General features: G+C 42.3%; 2 protein-coding genes across 7 annotated transcripts in view; one reads left to right on the top strand and one right to left on the bottom strand.

Moving 5' to 3' along the window:
* The window catches only part of THOC7 (THO complex 7), a 31,240-nt gene extending 27,971 nt beyond the window's left edge, over nt 1-3,269 (bottom strand). Inside the window, exon 1 of one of the 3 annotated variants that reach the window (XM_010352902.2) lies at nt 3,209-3,269. In XM_010352902.2, coding sequence (XP_010351204.2) covers nt 3,209-3,254 — 46 coding nt within the window. In that variant the 5' untranslated portion in view covers nt 3,255-3,269. Of the gene's footprint in view, nt 1-968; nt 1,398-2,362; nt 2,514-3,208 lie in introns of those variants that run through there. The other 2 variants (XM_010352901.2, XM_010352900.2) reach the window with 2 other exon arrangements.
* The window catches only part of ATXN7 (ataxin 7), a 139,306-nt gene continuing 122,431 nt past the window's right edge, over nt 2,988-19,862 (top strand). The window contains exons 1-2 of one of the 4 annotated variants that reach the window (XM_030922313.1): nt 2,989-3,260; nt 3,473-3,572. The gene's annotated coding sequence lies outside the window, so the exon portion shown is untranslated. Of the gene's footprint in view, nt 3,261-3,472; nt 3,573-19,862 lie in introns of all 4 variants that reach the window. The other 3 variants (XM_030922355.1, XM_030922269.1, XM_030922393.1) reach the window with 3 other exon arrangements.

The raw sequence follows: 19,862 nt of genomic DNA on the forward strand, positions 1-19,862 counted from the left end.
TCCCCCCATTCATTCAATACCCGAAGTTCTGACATTCTACCTCACAAATTTCCCTCCCACCTGTCCTCTTCTCTGCATTCCCTCTTGGTCAGTCCTCATTGTCTCTCACCAGGGCCACTGCAGAAGTAGGAGACACAGGAGGCATAATAGTGAAGAGCGGGAACTCCTCAGGTGGTCTCCCTGCCTTTGACCCTCTATGACTTACTATCTGTGCGACCTTGGGCAAGCTAACCTGTGTCTGTTTCATCTATAAAATGGGGACAACAGTTAGAATATTACCTGACAGCACCATGTAAACATTAGTAAGTGGTACGCAAACTTAGCTCATTTTCTCTTCCTCTAATCATTCTGCACATAACAGAGACAGTGTGTATGTGTTTTTGTTTTTTTTTTTTTGAGACAGGGTCTCACTCTGTCACCCAGACTGGAGTGCACTGATGCGATCATGGTTCACTTCAGCCTCGACCTCCCAGGCTCAAGTGATTCTCTCTTCTCAGCCTCCCAAGTTCTGGGACCACAGGTGTGTACCACTGTGCCAGACCAATTTTTTTTGTATTTGTAGACATGGGGTCTCATTATGTTGCCCAGGCTGGTATTGAACTTCTGAGCTCAAGAGGTCCACCTGCCTTGGCCTCCCAAAGCGCTGGGATTACAGGCGTGAGCCACTGTGCCCGGCCATGTGTGTGTGTTAATGCCAATCTGATTAGCACAACACCAATGTTAAAACTTTTAATGGCTTCCCATTGCCCTTAGAAATCTCTGGCTCATAACTTTCTAAATTCTAGCAATAACTGTCAACTTCGAGTTCTTCCAACATCTTGGGGCCTTTGTACAAGTGGCTACCAACCCAGAACACCAGTCCAACATCTATTTATTCTTCAAAAATGGGATTATCTTTTTTGGGGAAGCTTTCTCATTTCCACTGATTGGATAAATAATCTTTGTTACATGTTCCTACAGTTACCAACCTTGTACTTCCTTGTGGTAATATTTGTCACTCTTAAAACTCATTAGTCAATGTTTCTTTCCCTTCCGACCGAAATTTTGGAGAGGGAAAAGTTCTTGCTTGTTGGTTCTGGGTTGTAATCCCAAAGCCTAGTCCAGGAAGGATAAATGTCCACTAAATAAATGAAACTGGAATGAAGCAAAGCTGAAATTCCACATGAAGTTCCTGGGTCTTTAGTAGTCTTCGACCTCCACTACTCTTTATCAGTCTGCAAATTTGGGCCTATCACTGTTCTTCCCATGGCCAGGCCCTTTAATGTGGAGACCCTGGTGGTCTTCAACTCTTCAGAAGTGGCCTCTCCACGGGCATTTAGTTACTGGTCACCCTCTCCTGAAAAACACCCAAGAGCCCTAGATCTCCCCTTCCCAGATATCAAAGGACCTCCTTCCTCCCTAATCAGATAACTTGTAGGTTCTCCCTCCAGTTGCCAATCATGCCCCTTCCCCTTTCCCCAAAGTGTCACCTTATTTCTGCTCTCACTCCATAGACCATCTCCCTTAGACAGTCCACAAACCCAGTCTTTGCTCCTCTAAATCCATTCCAGCTGACAAATCACCCTCCCCGACACACACATACACATCTTCTATCCTCCTGATCTACCCTAGATGGTTTCTCATCACTATACTGGCTCCTCCTTACCCCCGTAAATCTCCCAGGTACGCTTCCTGATTATCCTCCAGATACCTCATCCCTCTGTATTCCTTTTATAAATAATTCCCTGCTCCTTCTCACCCACAATCCACTCGCAGTTCAAGGCCTCATTGCCATCGACTCCATTGTCTGTGAGTCCTTCCCAATATGCCCCAGGACCCCTCCAGGTGTCACGCTCCGTATCCTGACACCCCTTGTAGACGAGTCCCGAAACTCCCGCCCCATCCCTGGAGCTCCCACTCCCTCCTAGTCCTCCACAAACCTTCCAGGCCCCCAGCCCCAAGCCCGGCACCACCGCCCACCATTCGCGGCTCCTGGGCCCTCACCGCGCCCCTAGACAAACCCGGACTCCCTCCGGTCCCACCCGCCCTTGCACCGCTTCTAGCCGTCTCGGCCACCCACGTGTGTTCCCAGCCCACCGACTACGCTCCCGGCACACCCTACAGCCCCGCGCTGCCTTCGGGAGAGCGGGCGGGGGAGGCCGAGGGGCTCCGAGGGGCGCTCGGCCTCTGGCGAGAGGAACGACTCAAGGAAGCAGCCGGGGAGGCCCGGGGCTTCGGGGAGAGGTCTGGAAGGCCGAAGCGCTCGGGCGAAGCGGCCGGGGGAGGCCGAGAGGTTCCCAGAAGCGGGCTGGGAGGCCAGGGGTCTCCGGGGAGGCCGAACGGACTGTGCAGCGGGCGCGGGTGGCAGCGAGCGGGGCCTCACCGTCAGTCACGGCTCCCATGGCGTGCGCGGCGGCGGCGGCGCAAGCTGAGGCGGCGGTTGGCGGCGGCGGAGGTCAAACTCCCACAATGCAGCCGGGTAAACAGCCATGGAGGAGGAGGCGGCGGCGCCCGCGGCCGCCTGCTCCGACGCCTGAGCCGCGCCGCGCCGCGCCGCCGCCGCCGCCGCCGCGGGACCCGCGCTCCCCACGCTCCCGGTACTCCCCGGGGGCGGCCGCGGCCGGCGCGAGTTGGGGTGAGGCTAGGCGGCCGGCGGCGGCCCCGGCTGCAGGCCGGGCTCCCGCCGCCCCCCTTGCAGCCCCCGCCCGGCCCACGCCCAGAGGCCGCCCCGGAGGCCGCAGCCAGCCGCCAGGTGAGCTCGCCCGGACGCTGCCAGGGCTGCGGGGACGCGGCGGGGGCTGCGGGCCGCCCGGAGTCGGGGCCCCAGCTCCCTCTCCGGGAAGGTGACTGCGGCCCCGCCGCCCCATCCAGGGTGACGCTGCTAGGGGTGGGCTCGCTTCCCTGGGGGGTGGGGAGGGTGACGGGGACGCCCGGATCCGGCTGAGCCCGGGAGAGGCGGGACTAGGGGTACCAAGGGGGCGCGTCGCTGGGGGTCCCCGCGAAGTTGGCGCCCACTCGCGCTGGGGCGGGTCTCGAACGCCGACACTTGCGCGGGGCGCGGCCGGCAATCAAAAAAGGCCCCGGGTTCCAGGTCGCGCGGTTCCGGCCCCTGCGGCCGCCCCCTTCCTTCCTGGGCTCGGCGGGTGCGGGAAAAAGGGTGAAAGAGAAACTTGGCGACCTCCCGGAGGAGTTCGCGGAGCGACCAGGAGCGTGTGCCCATCGTCCTCACCCGGCATCCAATTCCACCACAGAGTCGGGATCTCGTCGGTGATCATGATGGGGTGCTTTTATTTATTTTTCTCTTTGATTTTCAAAAAATGTCTATGTGACTGTCCCTATCTTAAGGGGAAGTTGAAAGTGGGGGCGGGGGTGCTCAGTGAGAAACGTTGCCTTGTGTGTAGTTGTCTGGAGCACACTGCAAATTATATTGGCATTTCTTTTCAAAATCACTTTGATTCAACTTCGATAGCTTTCTCGTAAATGGCACGTTTAGGTGGTGAGAGGTGGATGAGGAAACAGGCACCAATACAACTGATTTGACCTCCAGTGGGATAGATACCATTAGCACCAGGATCGTGTCTCAGTTGACACAGGTTTGTTATTTTATTCAGTCATATCGTTGTTTTCCAATTTTCCTGTCCCCCAAGTAGATCTTGCATCTTCATATCCGGCATGAAGAAGTTGTGTGGGATAAATTTGGTTGTTTCACTTTCCTTACTAAATTTAGGTACATTATCCGTGTTTTCCCCCCAGTTCTTTCAAAGAGAAGTTGCAGATGCAAATGTATTAAAGTGAAGTGTGTTTAACCTCTAGCAAGAAATATGTACAATTTTAGTCATTTTATGTGAGACCAGTGACTTCAATAATACCATTACAGTGCTCTCAAGAATTAGTGCTCAAGAATTTAACTTTTGTCACAAAGACAAAAATTACTTTATGTGAAGATTCTGAGATGTAACTTGCCCTCCCCTAGGGTGTGAAGTTTCCCTGACTTTGAAAAAATACTGACCTAAACGCTGGCTGTAGGTAGGCATCAGAGCCTGTTCATCTCCTTTGTTTTAGGAGACAGGGCACTCTAAGTGAAGAACTGTTTTAAATCTTAAGTACTGCAAATTGTAAACTGAAATTGTCGATTGATTGGGGTTCACAATACCAGGTTGCATTTTGGTGGGGATAGTTATTTAGAAAGTAATCGTCATGTGCTGAAATGTTCTTTTTTAAGTGTTTTTTAATCTTATAATACTGATTTTGAAACATTTCTTATATACTGATTTTAAATAGTATCTAGCTATTTAAAATAATCTTTAATATTTTCTTTTTTTTTTTTTTTTTTTATTTTTTTTATTTTTTATTTTTTTTTGAGACGGAGTCTTGCTCTGCTGCCCAGGCTGGAGTGCAGTGGCCGGCTCTCAGCTCACTGCAAGCTCCGCCTCCCGGGTTCACGCCATTCTCCTGTCTCAGCCTCCCGAGTAGCTGGGACTACAGGCGCCCGCCTCGTCGCCCGGCTAGTTTTTTGTATTTTTTAGTAGAGACGGGGTTTCACCGTATTAGCCAGGATGGTCTCGATCTCCTGACCTCATGATCCGCCCGTCTCGGCCTCCCAAAGTGCTGGGATTACAGGCTTGAGCCACCGCGCCCGGCCAATCTTTAATATTTTCATGGGAAAGTATCACAGTCCTCTGTAACTTAAATTTTCGTGAGATATTCTGTCAGTTATTCATAGATGGAATACTGTTCAAACATTTTTATAAGTTCATTTGATAACTTATAATTTTGTTAGATGATGCTAGAAATTTTCTAGAGTAATAAGACCAAGAGGAATTTGAAAGACTTTAAAGTTTGAGCTGTACCTGAAAATAAACATTCCTGAAAGTTATTTTATTTTATTTTTTTTGAGACAGGCTTCCTGTGTTGCCTAGGTTGGAGTGCAGTGGCACAATCATCAGGGCTTACTGCGGCCGGGAACTCCCGGGCTCAAGCGATCCTCCCACCTCAGCTACCGACTAGTTGGGGCTACAGGCATGTTCCACGATGCCTGGCTAAGTTTTTCATTTTTATTTTTGTAGAGACGTGATCTCACTATGTTGCCCAGGCTGATCTGGAACTCCTGGGCTCAAGAGATCCTCCCGCCTCAGCCTCCCAAAGGGCTGGGATTACAGGTTTGAGCCATTGCGTCCAGCCTGAAAGTGCTTGACTCAAGTGGTGAGAAACACATAATTTGAGCCTTTATGAACTCTTAAAATCTGCTTTGTCAGCTACATGATTTTACTTGCAATTGCATTCACACAGATCTATTCGTTGAACATTTAAGAATTGTCTTTTCATCATATTGTATATCTCGTGTATATGAGAGAACATCTTTTAGTAAACATTAGGAGTGGTCTTCTTTTTACATATTAACCTGTTGATGAATGTTAAAGTAGCAAAGACTCAAGCCCTTACCCTTCTAATGTTTCTTCTTTTCAAGGAAGATCTTTATGGGCAGAAACACAGAAATGGAAGTAGCAGATTTTAAGAAAACTGATTCAGACTTTGAACTTGTATGACCTTATATTTATTGATTTATTCGAGTCATAAGATTTCAGTTTTTTTTTTTTTTTAGAATATGAAAGACTAGTTAAGAAAAATTTGTGTGTTTATTTGATATTTACTTTCTGAAAATATAAAAACTGATGAGAGAGCTAGCTATATGGTCTTTATTCTGGGCCCGTGAAATAATGTAAGGATTTTTGTAATATGCTTTTAGAACAAGGGTTATCCTGGGGGTCTGTGACCCTCCAAGGGTCGGTTTCAGGGGATTCCTGAACTCCCTGTAGTTGTGACCAAAACTTTTTGTGTATGTGTATTTTTCTGGAAGAGGGTCTGTAGTTGTTAAAGAGATCTAGGACTTAAAAAAAAATTAGAGACACATCTTTTTATTGAATAAAATGGAAGTTAGAAATATTTTCTTTTTTCTTTTTTCCTTTTTCCTTTGAAACAGGGTCTCACTTTGTTGCCCAGTCTAGAGTGCAATTGCATGAACATGGCTCACTGCATCCTTGACCTCAAGTGATCCTCCTGCCACAGCCTCCCAAAGTGCTGGGATTACAGCAGGCATGAGCCATCACAGAATGACCATTTTAAAGAGAAAACAACAATTTTGAAAAGTAGATCTATGTGCTCATTACTTGCCTTTTAAAGTTATCTTCAGGCTGGGCACAGTGCCTTACACCTGTAATCCCAGCACTTTGGGGGGCTGAGGTGGGTGGATCATTTGAGATCAGGAATTCAAGAGCAGCCTGGCCAACATGGTGAAACCCTATCTCTACCAAAAATACAAAAAAAAATTATCCAGGCGTGGTGGCATGTGCCTGTAATCACAGCTACTCAGGAGGCTGAGGAAGGAGAATCACTTGAACCCAGGAGGCCGAGGTTTCAGTGAGCTGAGATCACGCCACTACACTCTAGCCTGGGCGACAGAGTAAGACACTGAAATAAATAAATAAATAAATAAAGTTGTCTTCAGACTTAGAGGTATAAAAGCACTTCCATTTTATTCCCACAGCAAAGCACTGGCTATCAGTTGATAAGCCAACCTGGTCTGACATGCTAGTCCTGCATGCACTGTGGCTGTGGTTTTAAAAAATTATATCCAAAAATTCAGACCAGATAGTTCGATGGTAGATAAGCAAAGATTTTATCTTTACACCAGCCCTTGGAGTAAATGCGTCTTTCAGCTCCACTCTCTTCTCTCCAGAAAATTTGAAATTTGACTCCAAGAGAATCATTCTAAGAAAATGTGTTTGTGCCTTGGCAGGACAGTAGAACATGATTGGGAAAACACAGTTTGAGTCAAAAAAGACTTAAAATTCAAATTTGGTTTCCTTTATTCTAGTTACTTACCCTGCTTAACTCTTCAGTTACTCATCTGGATATGGCTAACTAGTACAGTTGTCACAAGGCTGGCTAGAAGTTTCCTGTATAAAAATCTTAGCTCCTCTTTGGCCCACAAGAAGGACTTATAAGCCAGATTTGGGGAACCAGTAATAAACATCTGAGGAAACATGTATATTAAGGGTATAGGATAACAAGTATATTATTTCCAAATTGGTGTGATGAAGATATTAACACTTAAAACATTTTTTTTTTTTAAGAAAAAGATTTTCAAAAATGAGTTAGGATTGAGTGGTCCCCAAATGTAGATACTTAGAGGAAAGTGGAAAATGATGGTTTATTTGGCAGAGTGGAGGACATGGATGCTGCTTGGCAGGAAGAAACAATAGCCACCCACCAGCATTGTATTTCTCTCTGTGGGCAAGATTCCATTTAACATTTTCTCTTCACTTATAATCTGAATTAAAAAATTAAAATACTGCACATGTGCTTTATAGGCCATCACTCCTAAAAGTGCTTCACCACCCCTTTCGTTTTGAGACCTTCACAGGTAACCCAAGGAGTTCGTGGGTGGAAGTTACATTTATCGCCTTAGTTCTTTAGTTGTCTAATTCTGCTGGCATTTAACCTAAGGAGTTCATGGGTAGAAGTTACATTTATCGCTTTAGTTGTCTAATTCTGCCGTCTTTAAAATGCCTTCACAGTTGGGTACATGTGTTGATTTTTCTCAATAGGAAAGGGTCTGGCAGAACTGAATCATATTTTACTTTAAATGCTGAAGTAAGAGAGGGCATTGTGAGTCAAAAGAAAGTGTGAGATATATAAATAAAATACTGTATAATGCTTATGGCCATAAAAATAAACTTGCTTCTACTATTTCTATAGTTTTTCCCTTTCCTGTCATTTATTTGTGGCGATCATTTATGCCTTCTTCCCTTACGTTGGGAAATGGTTATGATCACAGGCTTTAGACTTTGAATATGGCCTTGATTCTCATTTCCTGAGCTCTCTGGTTGTGTTTAACTTGGTCCAGTCTACTTCTCTGAGTCTAGAGGAGATGACCATTAAATGGGATAATAAATGCAAAAAAATTTGCTTAGTCCTAGGCCCCTAGTAAGTACTCAGAAAGTGGTAGCCATTTTGAAGATAGTTACATTCTCATCTTTAGAAGGAGATATCATACATCTTTTTTTTTTTTTTTTTTTTTTTTTTTGAGACGGAGGTTCATTGTTGCCAAGGCTGGAGTGCAGTGGCATGATCTTGGCTCACTGCAACCTCCGCCTCCCAGGGTTCAAGCTATTCTTGTGCGTCAGCCTCCCGAGTAGCTGGGATTATAGGCATGTGCCACTATGCTCAGCTCATTTTTGTATTTTTAGTAGAGATGGGGTTTCGCCATGCTGGCCAGGCTGATCTCGAGCTCCTGACCTCAGGTGATCCACCTGCCTCGGCCTCCCAAAGTGCTGGCATTACAGCCGTGAAGTACCGCATCCGGCTAGAGATATTACACATCCTTTTAAAGAGAATACCTTTATTCATCCTTGTTCCCACTTAAACCTTCTGGAACCATCTTACTTTCAACTCAGAAAAACCTTTTACATTTTCTTGTTATCGTAGGCAGGTATCCCAACATCTTGACAACCTATTGGACTTTTCCATTGTTCTTAGCTAATGGGATTGCGTTCTCTATTGGCCTGGCAGATTATATCAAAATCTTGGATATGTCAGGGGCCAAACCAACAAGCCTGCACAGGTTTAGAGCTGTGATCCTTTAAAAAACTATGTGATTTTATAGCCTGGAACAGAGGTCAGCACATTTTCTGTAAAGGACCATATAGTAAATATTTTTTACTTTGCCAGCCATCCAGGTTTCTACACCTACTCAGCTCTGCCATGATAGCAGGAAAATGGTCATAGATATAAATGAGTGGGTGTGACTGTGTTCCAAGAAATGTTTATGGACACTGATAATTTGAATTTCTTACAATTTTTATATGTCACATCATATTTTATTTTTTTCAACCATTTAAAAATGTAAAAGTCATTCTTAACTCCTGTTGTATAAAAATCTTAGCTAGATTTGGTCAATGGGCCATAATTTGCAGAATCCTTGCCTAGAATATTAGATGGATAGATTTGTGGCTTTGCCAAGCAACCACCCCCAACACATGCACACACACACATATGTGTGTGTGCTCACACACTGCTGTTTTATTTAGCATACTCTGCTTTTGGTATGGCAGTTTGATCTAATGCCCTCATCTCTTTGGATAGGATGAAACTTTAGTCAATAAGTTGTTATTAGTCATATTGTGTGGCCTTTACTTCTTAGCACATGCATGATTCTATCACCAGTTAATTTTATTTATTGTTAGGTGTTCTCACCTTGCCCATTTTTTAATAGAGCTTGATGATTGGACCCTCTCAGATGTGATGGTTTTTGAAGGCAATCGGTGCTTTTGGGCTGTCTTTTGCTTAGTGTTCCTGTTAATCCTTCTTTGCCCTGGAAGGGAAGTAATTGATACTGGCCCCTCAAGTTGCTAACTAGACCTTCTTACCCTAAAGGAAATGTGTATCCTAGTCTTTCCCATTCCCTTTCTGCGTGATGTTTGGTTCTATAAAGCACACAAAGATTCCTCTTGTGTTCTAACCCCTGGAGATTAGCTCCAGGATTGGCGTGTACAGAGCATGTAGATATATACTTCTGTGTGTAATTTCATCCTGCCATCACTGAAGCTCTGAGGGCTGCTGCTTTTAGTTTCACCTTTTCACTCTCTCTACCTTTCTCTCCTGGCCATTGTGTAAGGATGCAGATTTGATGACCTGGTAACTGCTCTAACTGATTAGTTTATTTTTTGCTTCCTTTCCTGCTTTTCAACATTCTCTACTGATTTGCTTATTTTGCAGCAAGTACACTCTTTTTGGAGTTTACCTTTTCAAAACAACATTGTGCTGAAAATAAAACCACTAGAAATTATTTGGGTATTGTAGGATTTTTCCCCCTTCAAATGTACAGTAAATACAGTATAAGAGGCATGAGTCAGTATTTTAGATAGAGATAAAATGCAATTTTAAAAATTGCCATTTTATATATAGATATTAGAGATGTAAAATGTGTTCTTTTAGCATTTAAGGATTTCCTTCTTGTTAAAAAAAAGTAAATTTGGTACATATCTTTTGGATGACAGTTTGAGCAATATGAACCCAAAGTTATTACAAAAAAAGAAAAAAAAGATAAATTCACATCTAGGAATTTAAAGAAACAGTTGGTGAAGTATGCACAGATGTATGTTCCAGACTTCTCACCTCTCCTTTAATAATAACAAAACATAGAAAGTGATCTAAATATCTATTGATGAGGGATTAATTAAGTGAATTAGGGTCTATCCATGTAGTGGAATATGCTGCAATCTCTAAAAAGCATGATGCAGTCAATATTAATTCATAGGAAAAAAGGGTATATAATGAGACTATGTATAAGATGGAACTTTTAGAATAGGATTTTGGTCATCTTTGAATTATATGGAAGAAAATGCCAGGAGCAAGAATTGTTACAGGGGAGAATCTGTTTTAATTATTAAATTATAATCTAGAACTAATTTTGATTGTTAAACAGATTATAATAATCTGGTTTTTAAAAAATTAAAAATCAAAACCGTTTATAATTTAATGCTTTAATTAAATTATCAATTAAATTGTTCCTTTTTTTCCTTAGCCAGTTACCTTCAAATGCAACTCAACTTTATTTGCACCTGCATCTTTGTGGTTTAACTATGATAATTTTAGCAAATTTTCACTTCAGTTATTTTGGCTTTGGAGTATGTTCTATGTCCTATACCCCTCATTCTGGTAGAGATACAGTTCATTTTTACATGAAATTAGAAACGTTGATCTAGCCTTGAAGAATGAGAAACGTAACCACATCTGGCTGTGACATAGTGACTTTTTGTGGACTTTGGGCCTTACAGTTTGTTATAGGAAAATTTAGGAAGTGAATAGACTATAAAATATAGAAATATTATGATAATTCATGAAGCATGTCTGTCAGTTATCTATTGTTAACTACCCATTCCAAAACTTTGTGGCTTAAAACACATACCATTTTTTTTCCTCATAATTAGGGCAGAGCAATTCTTCCATTGGTAGTGCCTGGCCTGAGGTCACTAATGTGGCTGCAGTCCTCTTAAGTCTTGAGTCAGAACTAGTTAGTCAAGCTGGGATATCTCTCTGAGCTCCACATAATCTCATCTTCTAGCAGCCTAGACCAGATTTCCTCAGGTGGAGGCACTTTGTTTCAAGAGGATGAAAACTGGAAGGTTTCTGGAGGCTTAAGCTTAGGAGTCACAAAGTACCACTCTGCCATATTTTGCTAGTCAAAGCAAGTCACAAGGCCAACTCAAATTCAAGGGGTTGGACAAAGATACCCCCTCTTGATGGCAAATGCTGCCAAATCATATTGCACAGGATAGCCTACAGGGAATTGTTGCAGCCATCAACCTATGTGCCAACTTGCTTCTATTATATTAACTATGTTTGTTTGCCATGGCTGATAAAACTACTCTGAGGAACAGTGCTAAATGGTTTCCTGTGTTATCTTTTGGGATAACAGCTCTACATGTAGGTAGTATTATCCCATTTTAAAGGTATGAAAAGTGAGCCTTAGAAAGGTTAAGTAACCTGCCCTAGAGCTTTTATCTAGTTAGGGACAGATCTTAGGAGTTAAGGAAAATTTATCTCTATACCAGTGTTTCTTAATCCCATCACTAAAGAACTTGCATGGGGGAGGGAGAGAGGAAGGGTGGGAAGTGGGAGGAAGCATGTTTTTTAAAATCTCAAAATCCATTATCTTAAAATTTTACATGAATTTTGTATTCTACTCTATAATGTATTCCTTTTCAATGTAAAATTAATGGTTTAATTACCAATCAAATTAAATTTTGTCCCCCCAGTTTTTAAGAAAATGCAGTTCTTCTAGACACAGTATAACAGCTAATCAGCCAGAGATCTTTGGTTGTAAGCAGTAGGAACTAAATCTGACTAAACAAAAAAAAGAGGTTGCTGGAGGGATGTGGTGACAATAATGCCAAAGAATCAGGCTTCAGAGTGAACCAGATCTAGAGCAGCTTCAGGGATCCAGGTAGCAGGACTCGGTAGACAGTCTTCTCAGGATACAGGAGAGCTAACCTCTCCAGCAGTTTTTAATCCCACTTTCTACTGAGAGTGTATCTTTCATGCCCAGACTGGGTCCTAGCAGGTGCCTTGGTTATTGCCTCACTCAGACAGTACCCTTTAGGGGAGTTGTCATTCCCCAGCAGTGGGAATTGATGGAGGGCAGGTAAAACCAACAGTTATTTACTATCTGAACATCTGTAGGCCACTCACTATGAGTGGACTTGGTTTAGACATTGTATCACATATAAGCAGCACCATAATGATCCCTGGTTCACCCCTCTCCTTCCCAACCCTACATCCAAGGGTTTTGTTTTCTTTTTGAAACAAGCTGTCTCTCTGTCACCTAGGCTGGAGTGCAGTGGCACAGTCATGGCTTACTGCAGCCTTGACCTCCTGGCCTCAAGCAGTCCTCCCACTGCAGCTTCTTAAGAAGTGGGGGATACAGGTGTGTGCCACCATACCTGGCTAATTAAATTTTTTTTTCTTTTTTGTAGAGACTCTGTTATCCAGACTGGTCTCCAATTTCTGGGCTCAAGCCATCCTCCCACCTTGGCCTCCCAAAGTGCTAGGATTATAGGCATGAGCCACCACACCTGGCCCCAAGGATTCTTAAACCCCCATCTTTAAAAGCATTCTTGTGGCTCTACACCGTCTATTTCCATTTAACCTTACTGGTACTTACCACTGTAAGTGCAGTACTACATGTGTTTTTTACATGGTAATCTTTCCTGAAATATACATTTTCCTGATTTTTAAAGAAAAGCATATAGACTCTAACCATTTGTTGGTAACAGAGTCACTATAAACATTTTTATCCAGTGTATAGTGATCCTCTTAGAACCCAGTGAGATAAATAAAGTTTGTGGTCTCTGCACTAAATTTTCTCAAATTTCTCTGCATTTATTTTTCTGTCTTCTTGTGTCTAAGTGCTTTCACTGTAACTTTGCTAATACTTTAAAATAAGCATGTTAGATTTTATAGCTTGTAGGCTGAAGGTGCAACCTACATTTATTTGGCCTTTGGAAGTATGAGTTAAACCACACTTCAAATGATAAAATGCTGTACATATACAGTGTGATTTTATGCAGAGCATTTTCATGTATGTCCTCCTGTTTCATTGTATATTCCAATACTTTGAAGTCAGGGAAGAGGAAATATTTTCTCTACTTTTCAGCTGAGGATAAGGTTTAGAAAGGGTGATTTCCTCTCCAGCCTAGGACTATTGCAGAACCTAGGTGTTCTGATTGCCCATTTAGGGTGGTTCTAGAACAGTGGTTTACTAACTGCAGAAGCCTCTTTTCTGGATTCTGAAGTTTCCAGGCTGAACTGGAGATGGGTAAACTAATGTTTGGCCTCATTTGAGTAATGTTCCCTTATTGTAGTGACATTGGTGTGTGTCTTAGTCTGTTCAGGCTACTCTAACAAAATACCATAAACTGGGTAGTTTGTAAACAACGTACCTTTGTTTCTTACAGTTCTGAAGGCTGAGAAGTCCATGATCAGGGCACCAGCAGATTCTGTGTCTGATGAGGGCTTGTTTCCTGTTTCATAGCTGGTGTCACATGGTGGAAGGGTCAAACAAGCTCCTGGGACTCTTTCGTAATGGCACTAATCTTATTCATGAAGGTTCTGCCCTCATGACCTAATCACCCCCGAAAAGGTCCCACATCCTATTACCATCACCTGGAGGGTTAGGATTTTATTTTATTTATTTTATTTTTATTTTTTGTAGAGATGGGGTTTTGCCGTGTTGTCCAGGCTGGTCTTAAACTCCTGAGTAGCAAGTGATTCTCCCACCTCAGCCTCCCGAGTAGCTGGGACTGGAGGTGCATGCCATCACACTCAGCTAATTTTTTGTGTTTTCTGAATAGACAGGGTCTTGCTTTGTTGCCCAGGCTGAGCTCAAGTAATCCTCCTGCCTCTGCCTCCCAAAGTGCTGGGATTACAGGTGTGGGCCCCTGTGCCCAGCCTAGGATTTCAACATGTGAATTTGGGGGACATAAACATTCCGACCATGACAATGTGTAATGGTGGTGTCTAGTAGTCACCTTGGTAATTAGTAGCTGCTGTAGTTTATTCTTGCCTTGGAGGCCCAGCATCTTTTTATTTCCCCACAGATAGCCAGTTGAGGAACTGATTTACCTCATCTCTTCTTGCCACCATTAGCTGGGTTTGAAGTACCTCTTGGAGCCCTTGGATCTGGCCTTTTTTACTTCTTTACAATGTAATTACCACCTTGTGATGTAGTCACTTGTCCTCTCAGCCCCTGGACTCTTCTTTTAAATGGTCTTGTCTGTTTTCTGCTGACGAGTCTATCACTACAAGAGGTTTTGAGAGAAGCACTTGACACTTTTGTTTAATTAAGGTCTCCATATAGTTTTCTGTTAATAGCAGGGTTGTATGTTAGGCTCTTTCCCCCCATTACTTTTAAAGTTTCATTGTAGTCTGGATCATAAACTTGTCTGTAGTGGTAATATGGTGGTTCTTGTTTGGCCAGACCATTTTGTAAATAGACACATCCCAAGACTTCTGTAGCTTTTGGAACCTTGTTCTGACATTTAACACTTGTTTTAAAGTTGTCTTTTTCTAATTTGTTTCAGGCACTGATTTCTACAGCTTCTAACCATGTTTTGATAAGCGCTAGTCAAAAAACTATTTTTTCCTCTTGCATTTTTTTGTTTGTTTGGTTTTTGTCTTACGGTTTTTGTAGATACTGTGAGCCTTTGGAATCCTTCGACTTAATTCTAAAAAGAATGCGAGTAAAGTTCTACATTGAAAAGTAAATATTTTTCATTTCCTTATACTTTTTTCACTGGCATTTTTAAGTTTTAGCATACTGAACACAAAGGCATTTTTAGTGTTCTGGCTGCTCTAAGAGGAGATATTTAAGGCTCCATTCTCTGTGTCCTCCATTCCCTACCCTGTTGATTATTATTATTGTGGTAGTTATAACTATAAATCATTTGCAGATCGAAGTTAGAAAAGAGACCATTTGCCATTACATTAAGACAGTTTAAAGGAATCGCTTGTTCAAATTTACTAGCTTCCTGAAGCTAGTAAAGATGTTTATGGTTTCCAAGATTCCCTGTTAATATATTTCAACACTACAAGACAGTGAATAACACATGTTCAGCTATTATAGATTATGAGGAAAGCTAGTTCCTAGAAAAGATTTTTCTGTACTATAAATGGCACTAAACTGAAAAATCAGTTGTTGTAATAAACAGCGGTCCTGATCTGATAGTAGGCAGGTTTCTTGGTGTGTCTGTTCTTTCAGCTAACGGCCAGCAATGAGTAGCTTTCTTTTCTGTAGATCTGGTGTCAAGTATTAATCAGCTGTAGACTGGAGAGTTTTTATTGGCTAGCATTTGTAGTGGAGGAAACACTAGTCTGTTTTATCTGTCTCTTAGCCATATAACTGCATATGATATCATCTGCATGGCGTTCTTACAGAGAGAAATAGTTGTATTTTCATTTGTAGTAAGAGTACTTCAGAATATTAAAATAGTGAACTTTGACCTTAAAGCATCTAAATTGTCTCAGTTAAGATTGTGACATATACCGGAAAAAATTTACACCTTAAATTCAATTTAGCATTCTTGTTTTGCACATTTTGAATGGTTTTTTAATTTAAAAACAAAGTCCATAGAATGATTGTACTATTGAAAAATCTGAAATCTCAAAACTAAGGAAGTTAATTTAGATTTTAAGTTTCAAGAATTACATAAATTTGGGTCTTACAGAAAAACTGAAATTCCTGAATGCTTACAGAGGTTTTTGTTTAAAATTTTTTTCATGATTACAGAAATCATAAGTGTTTGTAGAAAACTCAGAAAATTCCACAGATAGAAGGAAATAAGTTACTCATACTTCTACTACCTAGAGATATCACTATTAGTATTCGATGTATATCCCCCTGGCTGCTTATAGAGTTCTCCAATAAAATATACTTTGAAATGGTATGCTTAGAAGTAAGGGTAGAAGAGTGGTAGAAATGGGTACATAGTGTGAGCCAAATTTTGTTAATCCTACTGTTTGTCAGACTGCCTGCTAGGTGTTGCCTTCAGGCTGATGAGAGCTGCCTGGCCCTTTGGCCAGCTTGGGCTGATTTGCAGCAGAGCATCTTTTCTTAGACAACTGTCTATATCTGTCTGTGTCTTTCTTTATCTTAGCAACTGTTTTTTGTCAGCTCCAAATTCCTGCTGGTTGCAGAGGGAGAGGTTTGGGGTCCTTATTGGAGTGACTTATTGATATGAGCCATAAATTCTTATCAACCCCCTGGAATAATTCTTTAAATCCGCTCTTATTCAAAAGAATGCCCGAATATTCACAAATACAGTATCCTTCAGATTACTTGCACCAAGTAACAGCAAGGTAGAGTATTTACAGACTCCCAGGTGATTTCAATTAACATCTAACCTCAAATCCGGTCGCCTTGGTAAGAGAAAAATCCAGAGAAGGAGCTCAAAGCAGATTATAGTATAAGCATATGCCAGTCCTCTCCTGTGGAAAAAGAAAAGTGCTAATCTGGTCAGAACTGTTAAAGAGACAGGCAAGGCTGAGCACAGCAGAATTCTCTCATCCTGTTCATCTTTTGCATTAGTGCAGAAGAAGGATTTATCCCAGGATGAAAGAGAAAGAAGGAAGGATGGCAGGCAGGTGGCTAGTAATAGGAGATGGTTGATTCTCTTCCTGTCTGCCTGGGCTAGTGGTAAGCAGGTCCTGGGTCTGAAAAACTAGCAAAGTGAAGTGACACACAGGGCAGCTTCCCCAGGCAGTGATACAACTTCTTGGTATTCAGTGTGAAAATACAAAGCTGACTTTGATTCCTTGCCATCAGCCAGAGGAAACCCAGGAGAAGTAGGAGGCAGTGGCATCTCTTTGTAAACATTTTATTCTTGACAAGTAACAGACTCCTATCTAGAGAATTATAAGCGTTGGCCCCTCCATTCTGCTAGCTGTCTTTCAGGAGCACTCTCTGTATTCTCCTGCACTGACCAGTCTAAAAGGTGTCATTTCTGCTCCCATGCAGTGCTTTGTGTGAAGAAATTAATTTGCAAGATCAATAACCATTGTGATAACTGCTTACATGCAAAAGAGAGATTGCTGATTTTACAGGTGTATGGTTTGCATTCTTAGATCTGGCAGGAAACAGAATCCAACTCAGATGGTTTAAGAGACTTTAAGTGAAAGAATTATCTTCGGAAGGATGGGCAGAGTTCAGGATGACATGGGTTTCTGTCACCTAGAAACTAATAGCAATGGCAGGCTGTTGTCACTCCTAGGTCTGAGGTAGCAAAGAGAAGAAAGTGTTACTAGAGTCTAGTGAGAGCTGGAGCCATAGTGGATGGGCTGCTAAACAGGAGCTATCGTACTGGAGGGATTCAGCCACTGCCAGAAAGGGAGCCCAGAGCAGGGAGGGAACAAGGAGGGAATATTCTCCTCTCTGACTTTTTTCTTTGCTCTTTGATCTTTTTCCAGTGCCTCTTGTTGGCCAGACTTACCTCAAAGCTGGCCAGCAGGTGAGTCTATGATGCTGCCCATAGAGGTCAGCCTCTTGGGACTCAGCAGGGCCCAGAATGGTGGAAAGTGGATCAGACAAAATTATTACCATACCCTATAGCATATTCTTAATCTCACTTTCATAGTTTTATCTCATCATCCTCATCTCCTGAAATCCCAAAATAAATCTTAAAGCATGTGAACTATTGATTATGACTCAGTTCTTTTAATATAAATAGCCCAAAGAGTTACCCTACTCTTATCAGAGTAATTAAATATTCAGAGAGAGAATCTGAACAGTTCTCAGAAGAATTGGAAAATCACTGAAAGACCTTCTGTTGGGGCATTTTGTTCTTGGCTAAAATTAAACTAACATTTAAAAAATATGCATATGAACTGTACAAGTGATTTATCTTAAAATATAAAACTTGTACTTTTAATGACACATTGCTGAAATGTGTTTTTTATTATTAAGGTTAAGGTGCAAAAGGAAAGTGCAACTTAAGTCCTTATGTGTTATCCCTTTAGTTTTTTGTTTGTTTGTTTGTTTGTTTTGTTTTGTTTTTTTAAGATAGAGTCTGGCTCTGTCACCCAGGCTGAAGTACAGTGGCCTCCTGGGTTCAAGCAATTCCCCTGCCTAGCCTCTTGAGTAGCTGGGATTACAGGCATGCGCCACCATACCCAGCTAATTTTTGTATTTTTAGTAGAGATGGGGTTTCACTATGTTGGCCAGGCTGGTCGCCAACTCCTGACCTCAGGTGATCTTTATAAGGCAGAATGAATTAGCAAAAAGATTCTTATCCCACCAGTCTAGAAATACAAGAACAGATGTGGTTGGGCGCAGTGGCTCATGCCTGTAATCCCAGCACTTTGGGGGAGGCCGAGGTGGGTGGATCATGAGGTCAGGAGATCGAGACCATCCTGGCTAACATGGTGAAACCCCATCTCTACTAAAAAAAAATACAAAAAACCGGGCATGGTGGCACGTGCCTGTAATCCCCGCTACTCAGGAGGCTGAGGCAAGAGAATCGCTTGAACCTGGGAAGCAAAGGTTGCAGTGAGCCGAGATCGCGCTACTGCACTCTACCCTGGGGGACAGAGTGTGACTCTGTCTCAGAAAAGAAAAAAAGAACAGATTTTTAGCTTATCAAAATAGAGTCTTAGTCCATAACTTTATTGAGTTTTGAGGTTTGAGACATGGGAAGATGAATATTTACTCTGTTCTCCAGAAATTTATGACCAAATAGTGAAAAGAGGTCCACACCTACCTATAATAATCGGTGCTTTAATAAAAGCATCAGCTGTGGGATTAAAAAAGAGGGAAAAGTGACGTAGTCTGTCTTTATCGGAGATTCTTTCAGACAGGTCACAAATATTAAAAGGCTATAGTTGACGTGTCCTAGAAGTACAAATGAAGAAAGTGCCAAATAGCCCTGACGCAAGGAGTTGGTGTCAGAGTGAGCCTTTCACTGCTGTTTCCTCAAGGGCAGCCAGTCTTTTGGTGCCTTTCCATTGCCGAAAGGAAGCAAGATATCCAAAACTTTGAACAGATCTTTCAGTGGTCCTCTGATCTGGCCCTGCCTGCATCTTCTGTCTCACCAGATGCTCTGGCTTTTTAGTTCCTTGAACTTGCCATTCTTCCTCAGTGTCTTTTCTACTGAGATTTCATTTGTCTGGGGTGCTTGGTGCCACCCTCATCTCCCTAACACCTTTTTGCCTCCTTTAAATGCCGCCTCTTCACAGAAGCCTTCCCTGACCTTCTAGATAAAAGTCAGTGACCTTGTTACTTGCTTTAAAACCCTGTGTGTTCAGACACCCTGCCCTTCTCATTCAAAGCACTCTTTCAGTTTATTTGTGTAAAGATTTTATGGCTTTCTTTGCTACTAGAAGTAAACAACATGAGAATAGCGTTCATTGCTGTCTGTTTCACAACTGTCTCCTCAGTGTGGAGCATGGCGCTCAGTAGAGACTTGCAAACAAAGGAAAAAGAACTGGTTTCAACCCAACCCCTACTACTCCCCAGTTCTGTGACCTTTAGTGGTTTGCTTCTTGGAGTCTCAATTTGTTATCTGTAGAATGGGAATAATGATGATAATGGCTATCATTTATTGAGCACTTAATGTGTGCCAGGCTGTGCTTTACTTGCATTATCTTTTCAGTTAAACCCCATCAGAGAAGTGAAAAGATTTGCTTAAGGTCACATAGTTTGAAAATAGAAAACAGAATTTAAACTCTGGTCTATTTAATTTAAAAAAATGGATTGCTGTTAGCCATGCCTTTTTGTGATTGAGTAGTACCAATGCTGAGAATGCTGAGGTTGAGGAGGGAGTAGGTTGGGA

Source organism: Rhinopithecus roxellana, chromosome 1, assembly GCF_007565055.1.
Source record: "Rhinopithecus roxellana isolate Shanxi Qingling chromosome 1, ASM756505v1, whole genome shotgun sequence".
NCBI lineage: Eukaryota > Metazoa > Chordata > Mammalia > Primates > Cercopithecidae > Rhinopithecus > Rhinopithecus roxellana.